Source organism: Mesoplodon bidens, assembly GCF_964165515.1.
Source record: "Mesoplodon bidens genome assembly, chromosome: 9".
In the NCBI taxonomy this organism is placed as follows: domain Eukaryota; kingdom Metazoa; phylum Chordata; class Mammalia; order Artiodactyla; family Ziphiidae; genus Mesoplodon; species Mesoplodon bidens.
In genome coordinates, this window is record NC_138166.1 from 47,316,283 (window position 1) to 47,337,377 (window position 21,095).

Genomic DNA, 21,095 nt, shown 5'->3' on the forward strand with positions numbered 1-21,095 from the left:
CTCATATTAGATAAAAATGAATACTGCTACATAACTTCTTTATAGAAGTAACACGATCTATGCAGAAGAAACAAAAAACACAGCAGAAAAGAAATCTGTAACCCACCACCTCAAAAGCACTACATTGGTGTGTCTCTTCTACATGATGGTCAGGGATAGCAGCAGGAGAGGCATACGTGCATTTACGCATCTGAGAGTTTTTACTTCACAATGTGTATTGAACATTTCCCACCTTATTTTCATTGGCAGCATAATATCTCATTTCAGGAACATACTCAAATGCATTTAATCTATCCCTTCCCAGTGCATGTTTATGTTTCTAATTTTTATTTCCAGGTATTAAACAGTACTTTAAAGACCATCCTTACAGCTGGTTTTGATTAGCACAAGCCATTTTGTGAAGGCACGCACGTTGCTTGATAGGATCAGAGGATCTGGCAAGAAGTAGTTTGGTATGATATTGACCCAAATTGTGCATGTTACCATGATAGCATCTGCTAAGCTGTAAATGTCAGCACCATGTCTGTGGTCTGGTTCGGTGACGTCGCTGTATAATGAAGATTCTGAAGTACATTCTATGTCAGCCTTAGTTTGGATGATATAAAAATATATTTGAGACAAGGAATAACAAGTTGAAGTACAGTAAGAATGTAATTGCTTATAATAAATATAGGCTTAGCTTCAAAATAGCTAGCTTAAAATTCCCCTTATGGTGTGCACTTTAGAGATTTCCACTGATGATCTTAGAGGTGAGGCACCCAGCCATTTGCTGGAATGAACACACATTGTTCAAAGTTTGGGCTGTAATTGATTTAATGCATATTTTTACTACTTTGACATTTATCTTGTATGAAAAGAGCAATTCTATCCACAGATAATACGTAAATATAATACATAAGTCCATAAAATGGTGTTTGATGAGCGATCTGATTTTTTAAGAGAAGAAAAAATAGCTTTCATCTAAGTTTGCATGTCCTCTGGCAATTGTTGAAATATTGACAGAATTATGAAGTACATCATGCGAGAGCCTGTGTCCTCTCTGCCCCCCTCCTGCTCTGACAGGCAGATTCATGTCTCTTTATTTGGATACCACTTGACTGTCATTTTATGGCTGCCTTTGTGTGCTTGGCTTTGAGTCCTGTGGCGGCAGTTGATTGTGCTTCAAGGAATGCTTGTCATTTTAGTGTGAGGACTTGGGTGAGGCCAAAAGAAGCCTCTCTGTGTTGGGCTAAGTCTCTGGTCTTTGCTCTCTTTCACCCTCCACATGAAGGAAATAGAGCCTGACCCAGGTCCTCCCAGGCAGTAACTATATTTTGATTCAAACTCATAATCGCTGTTTTAATTGATGGGACAAGGATTGAAACTACAGTCTGTTGAGAATAGACTGTTCTGAGCTCCTTTGAAGAGAATCACTCATCTCTTTCTGAGCCACCCTGCTTTATACTAAATCTTTTCTTTTTCTCCCTTTTAGGCAGGAGGCTCCCAAGTGATTTTCACAAATCCTTTGGAAATTGTCAAGATCCGTTTGCAGGTGGCTGGAGAGATCACCACTGGTCCCCGAGTCAGTGCTCTGTCTGTCCTAAGGGACCTGGGCTTCTTTGGGATCTACAAGGTAACTCTTTTCAGTCATTTATTTGAGTATATGCTCATCTCCTAAACTAGTAACTGCTCATAGGCATGAAATTGATTCCTCACATTTCTATACATAGAGAAGATCTTCTGCTGGAGCTCATAGGGTACCTTCATGCCAGTTAGAAGGAGGTGTCCTTTCCTGCCATCTGCCAAATAACTGTCCTTAGAAAACATAAATCAAGGATGAGTATGATGTCATGACCCCCACAGACACTGTTCAGTGCACAGCTCTTTGCCGCAGCACTGGGTGGAGTTTTGTTTGGATCTGTTACTGATATAAAAACCTAATTCTCAGTGCTGTTGTCTATGAAAGATAGCTGCCAGGATCACAGGGCACCATCTTTCGGGAGATGGGCTGAGCTCAGTTTACCCACGCGCGCGAAGCCCATACCAGATCAGGAATTTATGTTCTGATCCTGTACATTCCAAACCTATCCCTATGTGTGCCTTTTCATAATTATTTTGCATCTTAACTATTTATCATTTAGAAAACAGTTTTTCAGAATGATCGCAAAACCAAAATTATAGAAAATTCTTGAAATTTGTTATTTACACTCTTCTACCAAAGAAGTTGTAATGAACTAGAATTAGCTTCATATATGCCCTGTTATAAGGCTTCATCAGATATAAGGTGTTCACCGTTTTTCAATGAGAAGATTAAAAAAAATGTTTCATGGCCAACTTGAATAAGTAAACCTTTAGGGATATAGGAAGGTAAGTCAAACAACTACTTAAAATGTTGGTTTTCATTTATTGACACATAGATATATAAAATCACATTACATAAAATTAATATTGCTTTTTTCTATACACACATATCAAGAAATATTTTATTCAAGTTTCTCATATGAATTTTGAAGCAGCGTCTTGATCACCACGTAACCACATTTTAAATCAGCCATTCACATGGTTTTGCAAAGTCCATCGTCTTCATTTTCGTTCCAAGCTGTCAAGAGGAAGTCACTTTTGGACTCTGTGCAATATTGTCCCTAGAAATTTTGTCCCACAGGCACATAACATTACGACAGTTGCTTGCTTGCTTTTCTATTCCCAATTTATCCTGAATGGATATATAGTGGTCCCATATGTAATATATTGCTTTTTAGAGTGAACTTTAAATGCCTTGCTCTGACATTCAGCACAGCATTTGTAAAAGTATTCCCCAGGAATACTTTTTTACCCTTTTCTTTTTAACTCAGTTTTTTAGGTGACCTTGGTAAACATCCAGTATTAGTAATAATTGAAGTTGTTTCAGGTAAATCTGCCTTCCACAAATAGAGCTCTGTACTTCTCAAGGTCAAGTGGTTGGAAGAGTACCCCAAGATCTGAGACTTTGTGAGGATCAAATATTATGTAACATCCTCTTCTCTGAGGTTAGTTTTTTGGGAGAACCTTGCCTTATATTTAGGCGTCTTGTAGTGTTTAGGAATAAACATGCTGACTTTTTTTAAGTAGCACTTAAAATGCTCGAAGTGATTGTGCAGTGGAACACAACGTGATAGCTGTTTCATTTACCAAATTGTTATCCAGCTGTAAGAAATAAACAGTATTGTCATGAGGCATAGCATTCATCAATTTGAAGAAAGATCATCTTCTCTTCTGAATTTTTAGTCTCTTGCAGGCTATCACACGATGTAGCAGCATGTCAGTTTGACAAGCTGCCAAGCAGTCTTTCAGTGGGTTGTCTGGTAAAAAGCACTTAGGTACTATGGCAGTGACTGCTATCGAAATGTCTAGATGGATAAAATGGTAAAAACTTGTTTGCTGACACAGAAACAAAGACTGTTAAACTACCTGCAAATGAAACAAGACTGAGTTTTAGTCCTTTTCATCTTCACAGTGTTTCATAATCTTAATCCCCTTTAACACCCCTTGGAAGTAGTTGGTCTCCTAATTTTGTAGTTAGGAGAATAGAGGTGCCAACGGTGGTATCTGAGCTGAAATTGAGGCTCAGAAGTTTCTTGTTTCCACTTTTGTACTGAAATGGCTTTCCTGAAATGAGCAGGATTGCTCAAGTTTGAGCAAGAGACCTCTCCCATATAAAGTTAGTTTAATTACTAGCCTGGTGGTTTAATCTAGTTCAGAGGCATTCCACAGGCCTGGGTGCTGCCTTTCAAAACACTGCTTTTGGTGTATTGGTAATTACCAGGTGAAGTCACTAACAATTTGAGCTTTGAGCTTCTGGAAACTTGATTGCATTGCGAGAGAGTGACCTGGCAGGCGGTCTCCTCCGTTCTGCTGGCCGTTGGTATCATCAGCTAAACTCCCTGAGACCTGTGAGGCTGGACTTGATTCAGCAGAGTTCCCCTCTCCACTCAGTCTCATTGGTCTTGTATTACCACCCTAGCTCATCCTCATCTGTTTTATCCCACCTTCTAACCTCAGGGTTTGTTTCTTGTAAGTTTCCCTTCTCCAGGCTCACCTACCTTGCCTCACCCCTCCATGGTCAGAAATCACTTTAGTGGTTCTAGATCCCACCTTTTAGGGGCATCACAGCTTTAACATTGCTATGTAGTTTACTACGTTGTTTGTTTGTTTTCCTCCGGATAGCGCTCTTCAGTGGTAAAGCTTTTCTCTCTTCCTAGTCTTGGTTGGGTAGAAAAATGCAAATGACCTGTGGTGACAAATACTTTAAAATCTGATATGTGTCCCTCTGGGTGGGTCTTGAAAAAGAGAACTTCTATCCTAGTTTAAGGTGGGACAGGTAATCTTCCTTTGCCCTCCCTTGGACCTTTTGTTTGCTGTTGTTAACATGACAGTGCGGGACCCAGGAGGGGTTGAGTGTAGGCTCTGTCTGTGTGTTTAGACCCGCAGTGCTCAACCGCACTTAATGGGACTTAACCAGGCTGCTTTTCTCCTAAATTGACTTGCAAAATACCCAACTATTCTGCAACTTCCCAGTAAAAGGTAATTAGAATACTTGCTTTAGAAATACATTTACAACTGAAAAAAAAGAAGTGGATGTGGTAAACATTCCTAACGTTAGAAATAGTTTAGAGCAGAAAGAGCGAACTCTGTAAACAAAGTAACCCCCATTATAGAGACATTGTTATAACCTAGAGTAGGTAGGTGATTGAAGTAAAGGCAGGATAATTAATTGCCTTTGAAAGAGCTGTTTGGATATTATGTAGTTTTTAAAAATCTGCAACAGGTACTACTTAAGAATATGTGAGGTGGTATTTCCCTTTCACTAGGTAACTTTTGTTTTATTACATAAGCCCCTAGAGCATAAGTAAAATAAATTCTTATCTAAGAAAGTGATACACATCTACTTTTGAATGGTACCTTTTCCTTAGGAGCCAACAGAGCTTTAATGAGGAGAAAGATTATACCTTCTGAATGGAATACAACTTATTTAACATTAATTGGCAGCACAGCTAAGAGACTAAAAGATGCATGCTTATGAAGCAATGGAGTAGTTCATGGCTATTGTTGAGAACAAAAAATGGTCAGTGAAGCAATAGTGGCAAAGATCCATCAAGCTTTGTTGAAAATTGTTTTCAGATTGTGTAATCACAAATTAAACATTTCCATCTAAAGCATGGAAAGTCACCAAGGAATATGAGCTCTAGCTACTGTTTTCTAATCAAAGGCCTCTCTCCCACTGCATTTAACAGAGAAAGTCACCCCTTGGTACCCGTGGGGGACATATGCTCAAGTCCCTTCTATAACATGGTGTAGTACAATGAATACAGTTGACCCTCCATATCCACAGGCTTCACATCCAGTTGTATTTTCATCCACATACATGCGTGTTGTGTATGTGTGTTCATTCATCGTGTGTATATAAATGAATCATTGGAGCTGCTGTTCATAATATCAGAAAGCAAGTGATGACATATGTTCTTGATTATTCTGCTAGTTATCTCAAAGGGATATTGTTTGGTCTTTTAAAGTAAAATACAAGTTTATGTTTCAAAAAAATGATATAATTCAGAAATGACTTTAAGAAAGTAAAATTTTCTCTTTACCCCTGACCACCCTATTCTCTCTTTTAAAGGATTACCACTGCTTATGTTTTTTATATATCTTTAAGAAAAGAAAACCTTTCTATTTAAATCTGTATTTATTTCTCTCCTCCCTCTCTCCCTTTTCTCTATCAAAAATTGTACAGACACACACATCAATGGTGTATCTATGTGTTTTAACAAAAATAGAATCCTCCTAAAGACGCAATATATCTTAATTCTCTTTTCTCATTTTATTTAATAACTGTATATAAGTTTCTTTTAAGTTTCTTTTTTTCTTTTTTTTTTTTAAAGCAGTTTCCTATTGATGGGTATTTAAGTTGTTTCTAGTTTGGGGACATTATAGTGACAGGGTGAACATCCCTGCATATAGCGTGACATACTTTTGTGAGTATATACAATGAATTCTTAGCAATGAACTTGTTAGGTCAAGGGGCATGTGCATTTTTTAGTGTTAGTAGATTTTGTCAGATTTCATCAGTTTATCACTTTTATCTTGGTAGCATACAAGTACGTAAGAATAATTTCTCAAGATAGCAGCTTTTAAAAATACCTGCTTTTATGAGCTCATGGCCCCATATGAAGAAAACAATTGTTTAGTCATGGCTTTGAGGACATCGTGCCATGCTAATTTTCTAACACTAAAGGACACTACATGGTTTTACAACCACCCAAGTGGCAGTTCTCTTCTGATTCATCCACCTTTCCCTTTCACCCAGACCTCTGTGAAAGCCTCCTCATGGGTTTCTCTATTTTGATTCTTGATTCCGTCAAATCCGTAGTCCCCACAGCAGCCAGTGTGATCTAGTTAAAATGTAAGTCAGGTTAATTCAGTCACTTGACACACGTCTCTTGAGGTCTGACTGTGTGCCTGGCACTGGTCTAGCCATTTAGAATGTCACTGTGAAAAGCCAAGCCACTGCTCACTTTGGTGGGTAGAAGTCAGCCGTTGAGAAACCAAATATATGACATCAGGTGGAGCTAAGGACCTTGAAGAAGAAGGAGGCAGGGTGAGGGGATGGAGAAAGGCGGAGTCTGGATGGAATTGGGATGTTGCCTTTTAATAGGGTGGCCAGGGAAGGCCTCTCTGAGGAGATGATATTTGAGTAGAAACCAGAGGAAATAAGAAGCTAGTGTGCCCTAGACACAGAAACTGTGTCTCTGGTGAAAAACTGTCTAGCAGTTAGACTAGAACCTCTGCACTTAGACTAGAATCCCAGTTCCATCCCTGCTGGCCCCGTCCTCTTGACCCTCCATTCTGTACCGCCCGCCTACTCTGTGAGCTATGCTGGCCACCTTTCCTTTTCAGGTACTCCAGGCTCATCTGCTCATTTTCAGTTGCCTGAAGGCGCTTCCCCTCACATCTTAGCTCAGCAGATGCCTGTTCAGAAGGACACCAGGTCACTCGCTGTCATCCCCCCTTCCAGGTCTCTACATAGCACCCATCACCATCTGATAGTTCCGTCCGTCTCTGTCTCTCCCTCATCCAGAGTGAACTGTGATACCAAAGACCTAGCTTGCTCAGTGCTGCTTGTAACAGCTTCTGGCACCTAAGTAGACATTTGATAAATATTTGTTGAGCAAATAAATAGTAGGCAAAAGCCAGGTGTTTCCAAGTTACTAGCAATGATATGAAAGCATGGAGAGAGAATAAGTTGACAAGTAATGACCACAGAAGACCAGGATACTGGGGAGGGCAAACGTAACGGAACCAGCCAATTAGATGAAAGGTCGCTTTCCCAGGTTCCGAGGGCTCCATTTATTCACCTGGCAAGCTCTGCCCTGGGCACTGGGAAAATGAAAATGAATTATAGCGCATGTTTTTATAAAGAGTTTACCATCTCATGGGGGCGGTCAGGCAAGTAAAGAGACCTTTGGAATGCAACACATGCAGTTGAGAAGGGCTGTCAGAGTGCTGTGCACAGAGTTCTAAGAGAGATGGAGCTGACTCATAGCAAGAAAGCCAGGGGGCTTTGGAAGGGGAGATGGCATTAAAAGATGAGTCATAGTTAACCAGGTAGAAGGCAAAGACAAATGGCATGATAGGGTTTGTGTTTAAGGAGGGGTAATTCAGCGTCAGTGTGGAGAGTGCCACATGGGAGAGCAAGACAGAAAGCTGGGAGGCCAGTTAGGAAGATATACAGACTGGGGATGGCAAGGAGGAGGGATGACCGTGACCTCAACCAGGGCCTCACGGAGGGGAGAGGCAGTTGGGGGATATATTTAAAGGATGTGTGAGAGTTAGACTCACAAAGTCTTGGAAATTGATGAACGGTGAGAAGTAAAGGAAGATTAAATCAGCCCAGATTTCTGGCCTGAGCACCTGGATGGACGGTGATACTGTAAATTTTATAATTTTGTAATATTTGAGAAGCTGCAAGTAACCTTAAAAGACCTTCTATCTGGTGTTACCTTTATAATTGAGGAATCAAAGCCCAGAAATCGTAGGAGAATCAGCTAGGTGTTTGGTAGGCAGGGCACGGCTAGGCCTGAGACTGCCTCCTGACTCCCTGTCTGGTGTTCTTCTTACTCTACCCTGTTGAATGTAGGACTAGAGCCTTGTCAGAGGGATGCGAACTTTAGACAGTCTTCTGAGGGTCATCCACGAGCATGAAGCTATGGGAGTGGGTAAGATCCCCAAGCCGATGGGACACCAATGATGGAACTCAAAAACTACCCTCATTAGGGTGGCAGGAGTTAAGTGAGTATGGGGGAGAAAATAGCAGAAGCAGCCATCAGGTGGAGAACCAGAAGAAACAGTGCTGTGGGAGCTGGTAGAGAGATGAGATGTAAGCGGAAGAGGAAGAAGTTGAGTGGTATCAAGTGCTGCAGACCAAGGGGACTGAAGTCCAAGAAAAGGCCTTTGAATTTAAAGATGGAGGCCACTGGTTATCCTTAAGAAGTCAATTTAAGGAGAATGGTAGAGGTAGAAACCTGGTTGAGAAAATATTAGCAGATACAGACCATTCAACCTAAAGATTTTACTGTGAAAGAAACAAAAGTGAAAGCATACAGCAACTGGAAGAAAAAGTAGAGGCGAGGGATAACGTTACAGGGGAGAAGAGGCTGAGAGATTTGTGGTTTGTTTTAATTTGTTGGAAGAACCATGCCTGTCTGTAGACAGAAAAAAGAGTCACTGAAAATGGAAGGATTTGAAACATCTGAAGATACAGCAAGATCAGATATGGTGCTAGGGCTTTCAGGAGGGACAGAGGCAGGGTCCGGGCTTAGAAGCGTGTGTGTTTGTTCACATGTGTGTGCAAGCTCGTTAGAGCTAATGTTTGATGAGGGCTCACTTTGTGCTAGGCCCCATGTGTAGAGCTGTATACACTTTACATCATTTAATCCCTACTACAGCCTATTGATACAGATAGGTTTTTTTTGTTTTTTTAGCTCCAAGTTACAGTTGAGGAAAAGAAGGCTTGATGGGTTTAGGTTTAGGTTTTCTAAGGTCATATACCTTGTAAGGAAGTGGGAGGCTGGGTTTCAAACTCAATGCAATCTCTCTTTGAAACATGAGTTATCACCTAGAGATATCTTGAGCCAGATGAGAGAGAGCATATGTCTGATAGATAATTCAGGGAAGTTCAAAGACAAGGTTCTATGCTACACACGGATATGGAGCAGTTGGCAGTTTTGGTGTCATTGTTGATGCGAGCGTGCTAGGAAAATGGAGATGAAAAGAATTGAGAGGACACCAAACAGCACGAATGTGTGACAGCTTAGGTCAAGGTAGTTATATGATCATTTTTTCCTCATTCCTTTTAGTACCCAATACTTTTAAAAACTGTTAGTTAGAATGGCTCAATTTTGCTTTGTTTTGTTTTTTAAAGCACATGTTACCTTAGATCTGATATCAACTCTTTAAATTATAGAAATTAAAATGATTTTATCCATTGCGAGGCAAGAGGGCCCTTCCGTTTCCTTAACTCTTGCATTAACCAGCGTAGCAGTGCAAACCCCACCTGCCCTGCAGAGAGCCACATCACCTGACAGTGAGCCAAGCTGCTACCCAAATGATAGCTATTTGTGTTCTTTGAAAAATAATTTTGTGCCTTCCTGATAACTTTGTCATAAATATCTGCTGTAAAATGAACATTTTGGGCATTTTGTCTTATTAAAAGACAGTTATTTTAGAAATTAATGAGAGGGTATCAGGTACCTCAAGGGGCCAGGTTTTGTATCTAACATGGTGTGAACTTGCAACTAATATTGGAAATGATGTAATACTGTCCCTATTTCTGCTTAGAAATTTGCATTAAAAAAAAACAAACTGGAAAAAAAAAAAGACTTAAAAAAACCTTTCTGTCCCTGTGTTTCAAATGCATTATCGGTAAAAGAGGATAGTAATGATACCTACATTTGGAACAGCAAATAAAAGGAGACATCGTGAAAAATATTATTTCTATTGAACAGTGCTGGAAGAAATGGAGTGTGCTGAAGGGGGCTAGAAAATATTCTTTAAAACATTAAAAAATGGTTAATTTTTTATCATTCACTCACCAAATATTTGTTGAGGACTAACACTCTATGAGGTGTGCTGAGTTACAGAGATGAGTATGGCCTCATTTTGCCTTCCAAGTGATCAGTATTAAGGGAGGTGAGAGAATAATTCTAGTGCCATAAAGTTCTTTCAAAAATTAATTTTAACAGGTAGTATAGCTTATAAAAGGAGAAAATTCAGATATAAAAAAGTATGTAATAATAAAACATTAGTCTCCTAGCCTCATGCTGTGGGTAACCTTCTAGAGGCAAACATTTTTATCCAGTTAGTGTTTTGTTTTGTTTTGTTGTTGTTGTTGTTTTGTTTTTTGCTAAGTGCCTGCAGGATTGGTTTCAACAGCTCTTTTTTATTTTAGTTCATCTTTTGGAATATAACATGCTGTTCTTTATATTTAGAAGTATTGAAAGTGATGCTACCAGTCCACTGTTCATAGAGGGCTCTGAATATATTTTCCAGAAGTGACAGATATATTTCTACTAATCTATCCTTATATTTCTCTGGTTTCTAATTGTGACCAAGTTCTGTATTTAAAAGATAGCTAATTTGAGAAATGTTCATCTACTGTAAAATTAAGGAGATATGTCTTGTGACAGCCATAGTCCCATGTGGAGTATGATCAATTTAGCAAACTAGTTTAAGCTTACTTGATAGGATTAGGTCTTCTGCCAAATAAAAGATTTGCTCTTAGCCTGATAAATGTAGAACTCTCCTGTGATTCAGGTATGAAACCATATAGGAGTCACACTCCAGCTGCCAGTTGTTTAAAGACTATATCAGCTAATTCTGTTTTCCCCTCCTGACAGGACAGTGTGCTTTTCGTTGATAATAGTAATTGTCTTTATATCACCACTTTTTATTGAAGATCCTTGTGCTAGGTATTATACTAGGTACTTTATATTAATCATTGAATTTAAATTTAATTCTTATGTCAGTACAAATATTGCTCAGTTTTTTTGGAGAGGAACTTGAGGTACAGAGACTTGAAGAACTTCGCCCAACATCAGGTAGCTAAGTGGCAGAGCAGTCATCTGAGCCCAGGTCTCTGACTCCAGAGTCTGTATTCTTTCCCCTGCAGTATCCTGCTGTTGATGTGGAGTGGCGGAATTCAGATATAGATCCATATTTAAGATGATACATTTTGACACGTGTGTGTGTGTATGTGTGTGTGTATATATATATATATATATAAAACTGAATCATTTTGCAGTACACCTGAAGCTAATACAATATTGTAAATGAAATATAGTTCAATAAAAAAAAATTTTTTAATGCTCCCTCATACTATCTGGACAGCAACGAAAATTGCTTTGTTTCTGAGTGGAGGGAGAGAGAAGGGGGAGGGGAAAACCCACCCCTAAGAATCAGGAACTCCAAGCTTGTCTCACATAAGTTTGCAGACTGAATTTATATTTCTTGAGGGATATGAAAACTCTCAAGCTGGGAATTTATTTTAAATAATCTTGAATTGGTAATGCCTCCAGCTACCTGGCAGAAGCAAACACAAGTTTCGTTAAGAGGAACCCACCTGGGCTTCCCTGGTGGCGCAGTGGTTGAGAGTCCGCCTGCCGATGCAGGGGACACGGGTTTGCGCCCCGGTCCAGGAAGATCCCACATGCCGTGGAGCAACTAGGCCCGTGAGCCATGGCCGCTGAGCCTGCGCGTCCGGAGCCTGTGCTCCGCAACGGGAGAGGCCACAACAGTGAGAGGCCCGCGTACCACAAAAAAAAAAAAAAAAAAAGAGGAACCCACCTTCAGCCCAGATGTTAAAGAATTTTCATAGATAATGTTCCAAGGAAAATGGGCAGCTCATAAACAAAAGTCTCAAATCACACAAGGAAACAAGGCACTTTAAAAAGAGACGGCAAAAACAACTGACAGCATTTTAAACCTCCAAAGATTTAAAATTTAAAAATTATCATAGCTATAAAGTGAATGTTTTTGTTTTAAAAATTAAAAAGGTGAATATATTTATGACGATTGAAATTTAAAATTCAGCATTTCAAAATTCTTGCTTTAACAGCAGATTAAACACAGCTGAAGAGAGAATGAGTAAGAGAATTACTCAGAATAGAGAGAGAGTGAGACACAGGAAAGTGTGAGGAGGTCTAATGGGTATAAAAGAAAACCAGGAGGAAAGGAGAAATGATGGCTGAAAATTCTCCAGAACCATTGAAAGCTATCAATCCATAGATTCAAGAACTACAGCAAATCCCAAGCAGGATAAATAAAATTAATTCAGACTAGACAATCAGAATGAGACTGCTGAACGCTAAAGCTGAAGAGAAGCTCTTAAGTGGCTAGAGAGAAAAGCAGATTGTCTTTAAAGGGGAACAGTTGAACTGATGGCTAACTTAGAAACAGGAACAGTGGAAGCCAGAAGTCATTTGAATGGTATCTTCAGTGTGTAGAGGAAAAAACCTTTCAACATAGAATTCTATACCCTGTAAAAATGTCTTCCAGGAACAAGGGTAAAATAAGGACAATTTTTAGACTAGCAAAACTCAGAAAGCATATCACTGGTAGAACCGTACCAAAGGTAATTCTAGAATGTACTTCAAGTGGAGGAAAGTGATTCCAGATGGTAGTTTGGAGGTGGAACAGGGGATGAAGAGCAAAGAAAAGTGGTAAATATTTAGTCTAAATAACATTGTCTGAATTTAAATGTGTGTGTGTGTGTGTGTATATATATATATACGCATACATATATACGTATGCATGTATGATGGTAATTACAATGCTTAATGTTATCTGAGCTAGAATTAAAGTCCATAACAATGATAAGATGGAGGGGTTGCTTATAATTTAAGTAGTCTAATGTGCAAGTATTATATAGGAGGAAGGTAAAGATAACAGACTGTAAGTTAAGTATTTATAGTAAAAATTTCAGGGTCTAAACCTTGGGACTAGAAACAAACCATGCAACTTGCAAATAGGTAGCAGGGAGAAGTTGGGGGGAAAGACAGCAAGAAGGGAAAGAAAAGAAAAATTGAAAAGATGGGACTTTTTTACAGATTAGCTTTGTGAAGGGAACAAAGCTTCTCAGGGACCAAAATTCCATGTAATAAAACTCTGAGCCACTTATTGGATTTCCAGTCCATCTAAATGATGAGCATCATTGATGGCAAAGCAACATGTAATAGTAGAACAGTAGAGAATTAGAGCTGGCACACGAGTGGCATTTCCTAACAAAAAACCTTGAGTTACCAAGGTGCTTTTGTTAGAATTGCAATGAAATTAGGGAGACACCAATAATCTAAAAGTCCCTGGACTAAAGAAAGCAAGTAGTAGGCATTGATATTTTATATTCAAATTGAAGTAATTTCAGTGTCACTTATATGGAGTCTCCAATTGTTGACTGGTTGATTTGGCTTTAACGCCAGTGACACAACATAACGGAGCTTGGCACCAGTAATGTTTCTCAGCAAGATACTGAAGTGCACCCTGTTCAAATCCCTAACTGTCCCTTGACTGGGCAGGAGAGGTACTGCCAGGCTGTGTATACAAGGGTTAACTCGCTTGGGAGAAACCAAGAGGAATGCTAAGGGATCAAGACATGACATGCTGCCCATTGTTTGTAGCTCCAGGATCAAAATATACAATTATACATGCCAAATAAATTCTAAACCTGTAAAGTAGGAAAAGAGGGGTGGCTCTGACTACAGGTGCCAGAAGCATTAAATAACCTTCCCAGATAAGGTGCACCACTGTTGTCTTGAATGCTGCAGGTCCCCCCCACCCCCACCCCCGGTCTGGCATTTTCCCCCATGCTAGACAATGTGCATTCACTGCAGGAGTCTCTGTTAAGCCTCTGTCTCCCAGACCTGCTGGCTCCTGGTGCCCAGCCCTGACACAGAGGTGCCTTTGTGAGTGTAATTACCTTCCCCTGTATTAGAAATAGTCTGTTTCAAGCTGTATTTGCAGGTACAGCTAGAGTAAGCAGGAATTAGCATGTGAAAAGACCTGCCCTGGCCCTGACTTCTTTATCAACCACCATCATTCAGGATGGTTTTTTTCCCTCAGATTCAATGGGCAGGTGTGATACCATCCAAGATGAAGAGCTTTAAAGGAAGGAAAAAGACACTGGAGATAGCAGTGTATATGTGTAAGATACAAATCCTGTTGTGTTTTATCTTTTGACAGTTTCATGCCAGACAGAGCTGCCGGAGTAAGCTTGGGTGGATGATTCCAGCAACTTAAGAATTGATTAAAGCTCCTTTGGGCTTTCACCATAGTGTCCACATCCAAAAAAGCATGAGAAGTAAAACAGATATTTCCTTTGCCTTGGCGATACAGTGGCCAGCGTCTCTAAACCTGTCTAATTGGCCTGTGTGCATCATGGACCACTGAAGTTAAATGAAGTTCCTAGACCTTAACTAGAATGGTGACGGAGAGACTTTGGAGGGATATGGAATTGGAACGGAGCCAGAGTTGATAATTAAACTAGATCTGAGTTTTGATTCTAGTTTATTCACATATAGGTCTCCCCTGAGATGCCTTTTATTGTTCCTGTCTGTTTTTAGTGGGCCTTTTATTAAAAAGGAAAAAAAAAATAATTTCCCTTTTTTGGAGAAAGAGTGCTTTAACGAAGAGTAAGAGATCAGATGATTGCATTTTTCATTTATTAATTTCCCCCAAGTGATTTTACTGTGTGTACAAAGGAACTTCAGGGCCAACCAGGGAATGTCCAAGGGCAGGGCTGCCTAGAGCAGGGAAATGTGGGGATTTTTCTTAAGGGGAGGAACATTTAAAGATTTATTTTAGGTGGTACACACTTTGTCATTTATTAATTTTTTAATGGCCAAAGTACTTCTTTTTGTGTTGCTGACGCAGGCTCTTGGGCAGCATGGAATGTTTCCCTTTATTATAAAGTTGCCTGTTCAGAATGGCTGATCACTTAGTAAAAATGGTACGTGGGGCAAGTAGAATTCAAGTCAAACAGGTTTATGTTTTGATGTAGGACTGGAGGATGGGTGTTCACTGAGAAGTGAAGGATTTATCAAGGAATCTGGGGAACATTCTCACTGTTGGAACTTTAAATGCCTTTCTCACATCCTGTCTCCCTTTTCATTGTGTCAAACTGGCACCTGCCTTTGTGTCTTAGGCCTGGAGGAAGTCGGGGGGCGGGGGAGGAGGAGGGGAGGAGACCAGGAAAATGTAATAAGCCTGTGCCTTTTTCTTCAACCCTTTGCGAAGTTAGCTTTCCTTGGGAACTGGGCTTTGATGCCTGGGGTGTGAGAGAGGTGAGAGACACCTCATGACTCAGGAGAAGTGATGTGCTGCCGGGAGATGCCTGAGCAGGTGCTGGGGTGTGGGAGGATGCAGGCTCCGGGAGAGGCAGGGACCACAAACCTCCTCATCCCCACCGGCCCTCACACTTGTCCTGGACTCGATACTTTACATGGGACTTTAATAATTATTTCCTTGTGTATTCCTAAACCCCTGTCCCCCTCTCTGCCCCGAAGAAGGCAACCTTTGGCCATTTTGACAGGAGAGGAAGGTTCAGAGCTCTGTTTCCCCCAGCGCTCTTTCATTACACAGCCACACAGCCATAGAGGGGAGGGTACCTCTCTCAGGTCCCAGGGCTGCTTCATACCTTGCTCAGTGGAAATTAGAGTTTCTAAACGTTTTCACTTGCTGGCTAGATGGTCCTGCCTCTGTGAAGCAGAGATGGTGGCCATTCCACAAGGTAACTTTCTTCCTTCACTTTCCCTTTCCTTCCTGTTTTTCAGATAATCAGAAAACTGAAACGTCTTACAGAGTCTCACCTTGGCTCCAGCATGCATAAATTATTTAAGCACATTGTCTGATCCCTGGTAGGAAAAATACAGCATATTTCTGACCATTTTTCCTTTAGTGTTTCACAGTGTAGCTCCGCCTTTTCCTTAGATGTGGTCTTTCTTTGTTTGTTTGTTCATCTGTGTTTTGATCAAGTCATTTTTCTTCTTAGTCATCTGGAACTGTTTTCAGACATCTCTTAAAGCATATCACACCTCTTATTAGGCTCATATTCTCACACTGATACATGATTTACTGTCATGATTTCAGGAAAGCAGAGTTCCTTCTTGGGAGAACCCAGCTGCTTCTTCACTTGGCCTTACTCTTCTTGTGTCACAGGGATATTTCTAATTTCAGGTCACGTATCAGTGTATCCCAAAGCCTCTCATTTCTCTCTTTAGTTGTGGTGTTTTCTGTGGGAGTTGGCAAAGCCAAATCAGTGTCACCAGGAACATGTCTTAGGCCCTAACAGCCCAAGATTTTGTTGTTTTCTAAATTAAATCAGACAGTAGTTTCTGGCTCCTGGTTGCTTACACTCTGAAATAGGCAACACTGACGTAGGCAGATATACAGCACTGAGAAAGTGTAGACAGTGTGGAGCCATGTGGAATCTGCTCCTTGTCTATCTTCTACTTACTTGGAAAGGGTGGTGTTTGGGTTTAAACGAATGAAGAGGAGGTATTTAAGAGGTTGATGTGCCTAGCTTAGCAGTCATCAAAGACGATGTAGAGTGATAGGTGTGCCTTGATTGATCAGATGAATGGGGCATCGAGTAGCTTTACCTGAGAGGAATCAGGCTGACCAGGAGAGGAAAATGGGAAAGTGAAGTCATTACAAAGCTTTGAGAAGGGTGACAATACTGGGCCTGATCCACAGGACAGCCAAGACCATGATGATGGTGGAGTTTTTAAAACAGCATATAGAAAAGAAATTTAGGCAGTATGGCTGAGGAGATGTTAGACCATACCGCCCCCTCACTCTCCCACAAAAAAGAAAACCAAAAAACTGGATACCATGAATTTAAGGAGAAGAAAAGCATAACTGAACCACAGAAGCATGACCCCGACTATGGAACGGTTGATAATATTACTTTTGAAGGCGATGCTCCAAAACATATATGGTGGTTGCAGTGTTTATCTCTTGCTGGTGAAAATTAAGGGCAACTTAAATTTTTAATACTTTAAATTAAGGCAATTTAAATTTTTAATACTTTACTTTGTCTGTGATAGGCACTTAATATTTTCTAATGGGGGGGGAAACATGTTAAAGGGAAAATATTACCAGCAAAAGAAGAAAAAAAAATGAGCAGAGCATATAGACTGAAGTTCTATAGATGCAGAAATGTGGGAGATGAGGTCCATAGTAAAAACTAATAGATTTAGTTAAAAGCAAAATTTGTGCGAGGAGGAATTTTATCATCCTAAAAATTACTCCAAAGTGATTTGTTTAGTAAGTCAGTAATATGGCAATTTTTTTACTATATTGAAGGAGCCAGACATGAAGAAGATTTAACTGATCTTAATATGAGTTGGTCATTTGGTATTTAATTTGAATATCTCCTGGACAGACTCTGCATGTGAGCAAATAGCGAACAGAACTTATGGGAAGGTTTGTAGGCAAAATAAGGAAAAGGAAGTGAAAATAGACAAACAAGTGAGTGATAGTATTACCCTTACACAGTAACTCCCTGGCTTATAACTTTTTGAAAAACTAACCATCAGGAAAGGATTGGACGCTACATGGATACTGGTGTTATACTGTATTTTCCCCTTGAAAAAACTGGGAGAGGTGGAAAAAACTTGAGCCTCCTGAGTTTTGGACCTGTCTCTGGCACTGCCTCCAAGGAGGTCCCTTAAGCAAGCCAACAGCAAGGCCCTTAATAAACGTGCGATTGATAAGGTAACTGTCCTGGGCATCAATTTGCACATGTATAAAATGAGGAATTTGGGTGTGGTGAATTTTGTAGTTCTTCTTTTCAGTTACGCATTTAACAGTTTGGGTGTTAACAGAAGTGTGGGCTGATTGGCCATACGTGATGGGGGATCTGTACTCAAAGTGGCTAGAATCAGCTTAACACATCCATGGGTGAGTTGATTGAAGAACAACCAACATGACAGAATCCAGATTCCAAGCATTTGTTCTGGTTGGAAGGATGGGCCAAACTCGGATGAAGTTTAATAGGATTAAACACAAAGCCCTGCTTATGTTACTTGTTTAGGACAACTAATTAAGTTACAGTAGACCTAGGTTAATAGCGGTTCATATGGAAAAGACTAAGGGCTTTATTACCCACAAGCTCAGTGTGAGTCAGGAGTATAATGCGGGTGTCAGAAAAGCAAAGGCTGCAGTAACAGATGTGTAGTGTTAAGGAACTTTGACAGATTGGAGGCTGACATCAGGCAAATACCGGAGAGCCAACATCACTAGACCTCAATAAATGTCACTGGGCTTGGCTAGATCTGTGGAATCTGGATGGATTCATTATTTTCCTTGAAGAATCTCTAAATTTGATGAAAATTTTTGGGCATTAGAAATCTGTGAAAGAAATGGTATTAAATCATTGTGTTGAAAAGGGGGGCTTCTGAAGGTAGGTAGGTTTAGCCTACCTAAAACACAGTATATGTCTTGTGGTTTTCATTAGAATTTTATATCATATTTCTGGGCATGCATCAATTTTCAAGGCCTCCCCATGGCATTATTTTGGCACCAGAAACTATTTGGTGAAGACTTTGCCTTAGTTGCTAATTGTTCTACACAGAGCTCTTAAATATATAGGAATTATTATAAACATTTTAAGGCTTTAGGACAGGCATTTATCAATGTTTCATAAGCCCTGGGGCAGTCGGGCTAAGTATATGAATAAATTGGGGGAATCCATGAACCCCTTGAAAAGGTGTCTAATTTTTTACATATGTGTAATTTTTTCTGGGAAAGAGTCCAACATTTTCATCAGAGTCTCAAACAATATGAAAAACAAACCCCTTCCCCTACCATCTTTATAATTTGTCCACTTCCTAGTGTGTAAACACAGAGGTATCTTGGTTTTTGTTGCCCATCTTCTGAGAACAGATCCTCCTTGAAATGCCAGTGACCTGCCATCAATTAGGGATTTAAAAGGATGTGGCAGGCAGAGTTCCGAAAATGTTTTCATCGAAATCTTACCATTAGAATAAACAAGAACTCTCCCCTCTCGCTTATACCACACAGTAAAATGTTTTATTTTAAAATACAAGATTCTGATTTATTACTTGCAGAATTTGGGTTATATATATTTTTTTCTGTTCCCCTTTCAACTTGTTAAGTACAAATTGGGTCTTCTCCAGGAATATTTTGTTCTGAGGGAAGCTCCAAAGAAGTTTGATCTTCTGAATGGGATATGTGTTTCATGTGGTTTTTCTTCCTTTTCAAACGTACAGGGTGCCAAAGCATGCTTTCTGCGGGACATTCCTTTCTCGGCCATCTACTTCCCATGCTATGCTCATGTGAAGGCTTCCCTTGCAAATGAAGATGGGCAGATTAGCCCCGGAAGCCTGCTCTTAGCTGGCGCCATAGCCGGTGAGTGTCCTCAGAGCTCTGTTCCCACTGTGCCACTGCACTGGAATTTTTGCTTATAGTTCTCGACAGGGTACATGTGAGATGGCTTTAGATTGCTTTGAAGAGCTACTAAAATGAAAGGGAAAGAAATGAATCTTAACTTCTGGCAGGTTAGACTATTAGACAAGCTTAATTTCTCAACTCCAAAAAAAGCTCGTTAAAAATTGGTGCATTTGTAGTATTGTTGGATTCCAATTCAGGTTCCATGTCATTTCATAGTTTCACTTCATGGTGTAAGAACAAGAACTGTTCAGTCAGAAGTTTTTTAAAATGTTAATACTTGTGCCTTAAAGGTGTCTAACCAAAACAGTACATAAAACTTGTCCAAAATTTAAGCAGTAGTTATTGTCATTGAGAGAAAAGAAATGTAATAGAACTAGAAACAGCTTGGGTCTATTAGATACCTGATTCCTGCTAGCTGTGCAAGGTTGTAAGATTGGGGGCGGGGGGGCGTATATTGAATCTCAGAGAGAAATGACTGTCTTCTATAGTGCTACAGTGAAAGTATCAAACAGAAGAAAATAGACGCAGACGTTGGCTTCTACATTCCCAGTGTAAATCCTTAGAGGAAATTTGATTATAGCCCCAGCAGGAATGAGTTCATTCTTTGATGCTTCTCCTTGTTTAGAGACCCTAAAGGCTAGAACAATCTGGATTAGCTCTCCAGGTGGTGACAAACATTTAATGAGTTAACAGACCCTAAGGCAGTCATGGGGTGCCTGGGTCCAAACAATTTTGATACAGGTGTTGTTCTCATCAGACATGTGGCTTGAGCCTCTTGAGAACTACCCCCTGCTTTGAGAAGTTGTTTGCTGTTTTGTGAGCCCCGTGTCCTGCCTGTAGCCTGGGGAGCCCAGGAGGCGGGAACCCATGGGGCTCCTCTGTAATTCTTGGTTAATCCCTTTTCTTCAAAGGGGGTGATGTTGGTGTATGAGGCAGGGCTGTCCTTTCCTGGCTGCTCAGGGAGCCTCACTGTATGAGTAGCAGTGAGACCACTCTACCTAAATCAGAAAATCATGATCTCAAGACTCAACCATAGAATTCCCTGTTTTAATCCCAGTTTGGCCGTTGACTCACTCACTGTGTCCTTTATATGTCATTTACAGATGTATAAATGATAATATCTTTTGAACCAAAAGGGTGTATATAATACAATTTATTTCCAGTTATTTACTTGAAATAAGGTAGGACCTACTGGGGAGAACTGACATACCACTTAGTAGTATGTGACCTCGGGCAAGTTACTTAAGCTCCCTGGGCTTGATTTCCTCAGCCATAAAGGGAGATGGTAATTGTACTGACGGGAGAGAGTGGCTATGAGGCTCTAGTGAGAGCACCCATGTGGAGGACTTAGCCTGTAGCCTGGCAGAGAGTAAATACTCAGTACGTGTTAGCCATCATTATGTTGAATCCAAGAGAATCTGTCTGTAACTCACTCCAAAAATCAGCTGCAACATCAGAAGATAAGTATTAGAGCTCAGATCAAAGTCTAGGACATTCTCCAAGCTTTGTTTTCTTTGAACCACAAAAATATTGCCTTTAACTCTTCCCTTGGAGAAGATAGCTACCCAGACATAATTTTTGTCTCTGGGTACAAGTTTTCCTGGGTGATCTGTGCAGAT

At 40.2% G+C, this 21,095-nt stretch overlaps 1 protein-coding gene across 1 annotated transcript in view; it reads left to right on the plus strand.

Annotated features, from left to right (window-relative positions):
• The window catches only part of SLC25A13 (solute carrier family 25 member 13), a 208,557-nt gene that overhangs the window by 176,553 nt on the left and 10,909 nt on the right, over positions 1-21,095 (plus strand). The window contains 2 exon segments of the mRNA XM_081243704.1: positions 1,472-1,612; positions 19,296-19,434. Coding sequence (XP_081099830.1) covers positions 1,472-1,612; positions 19,296-19,434 — 280 coding nt within the window.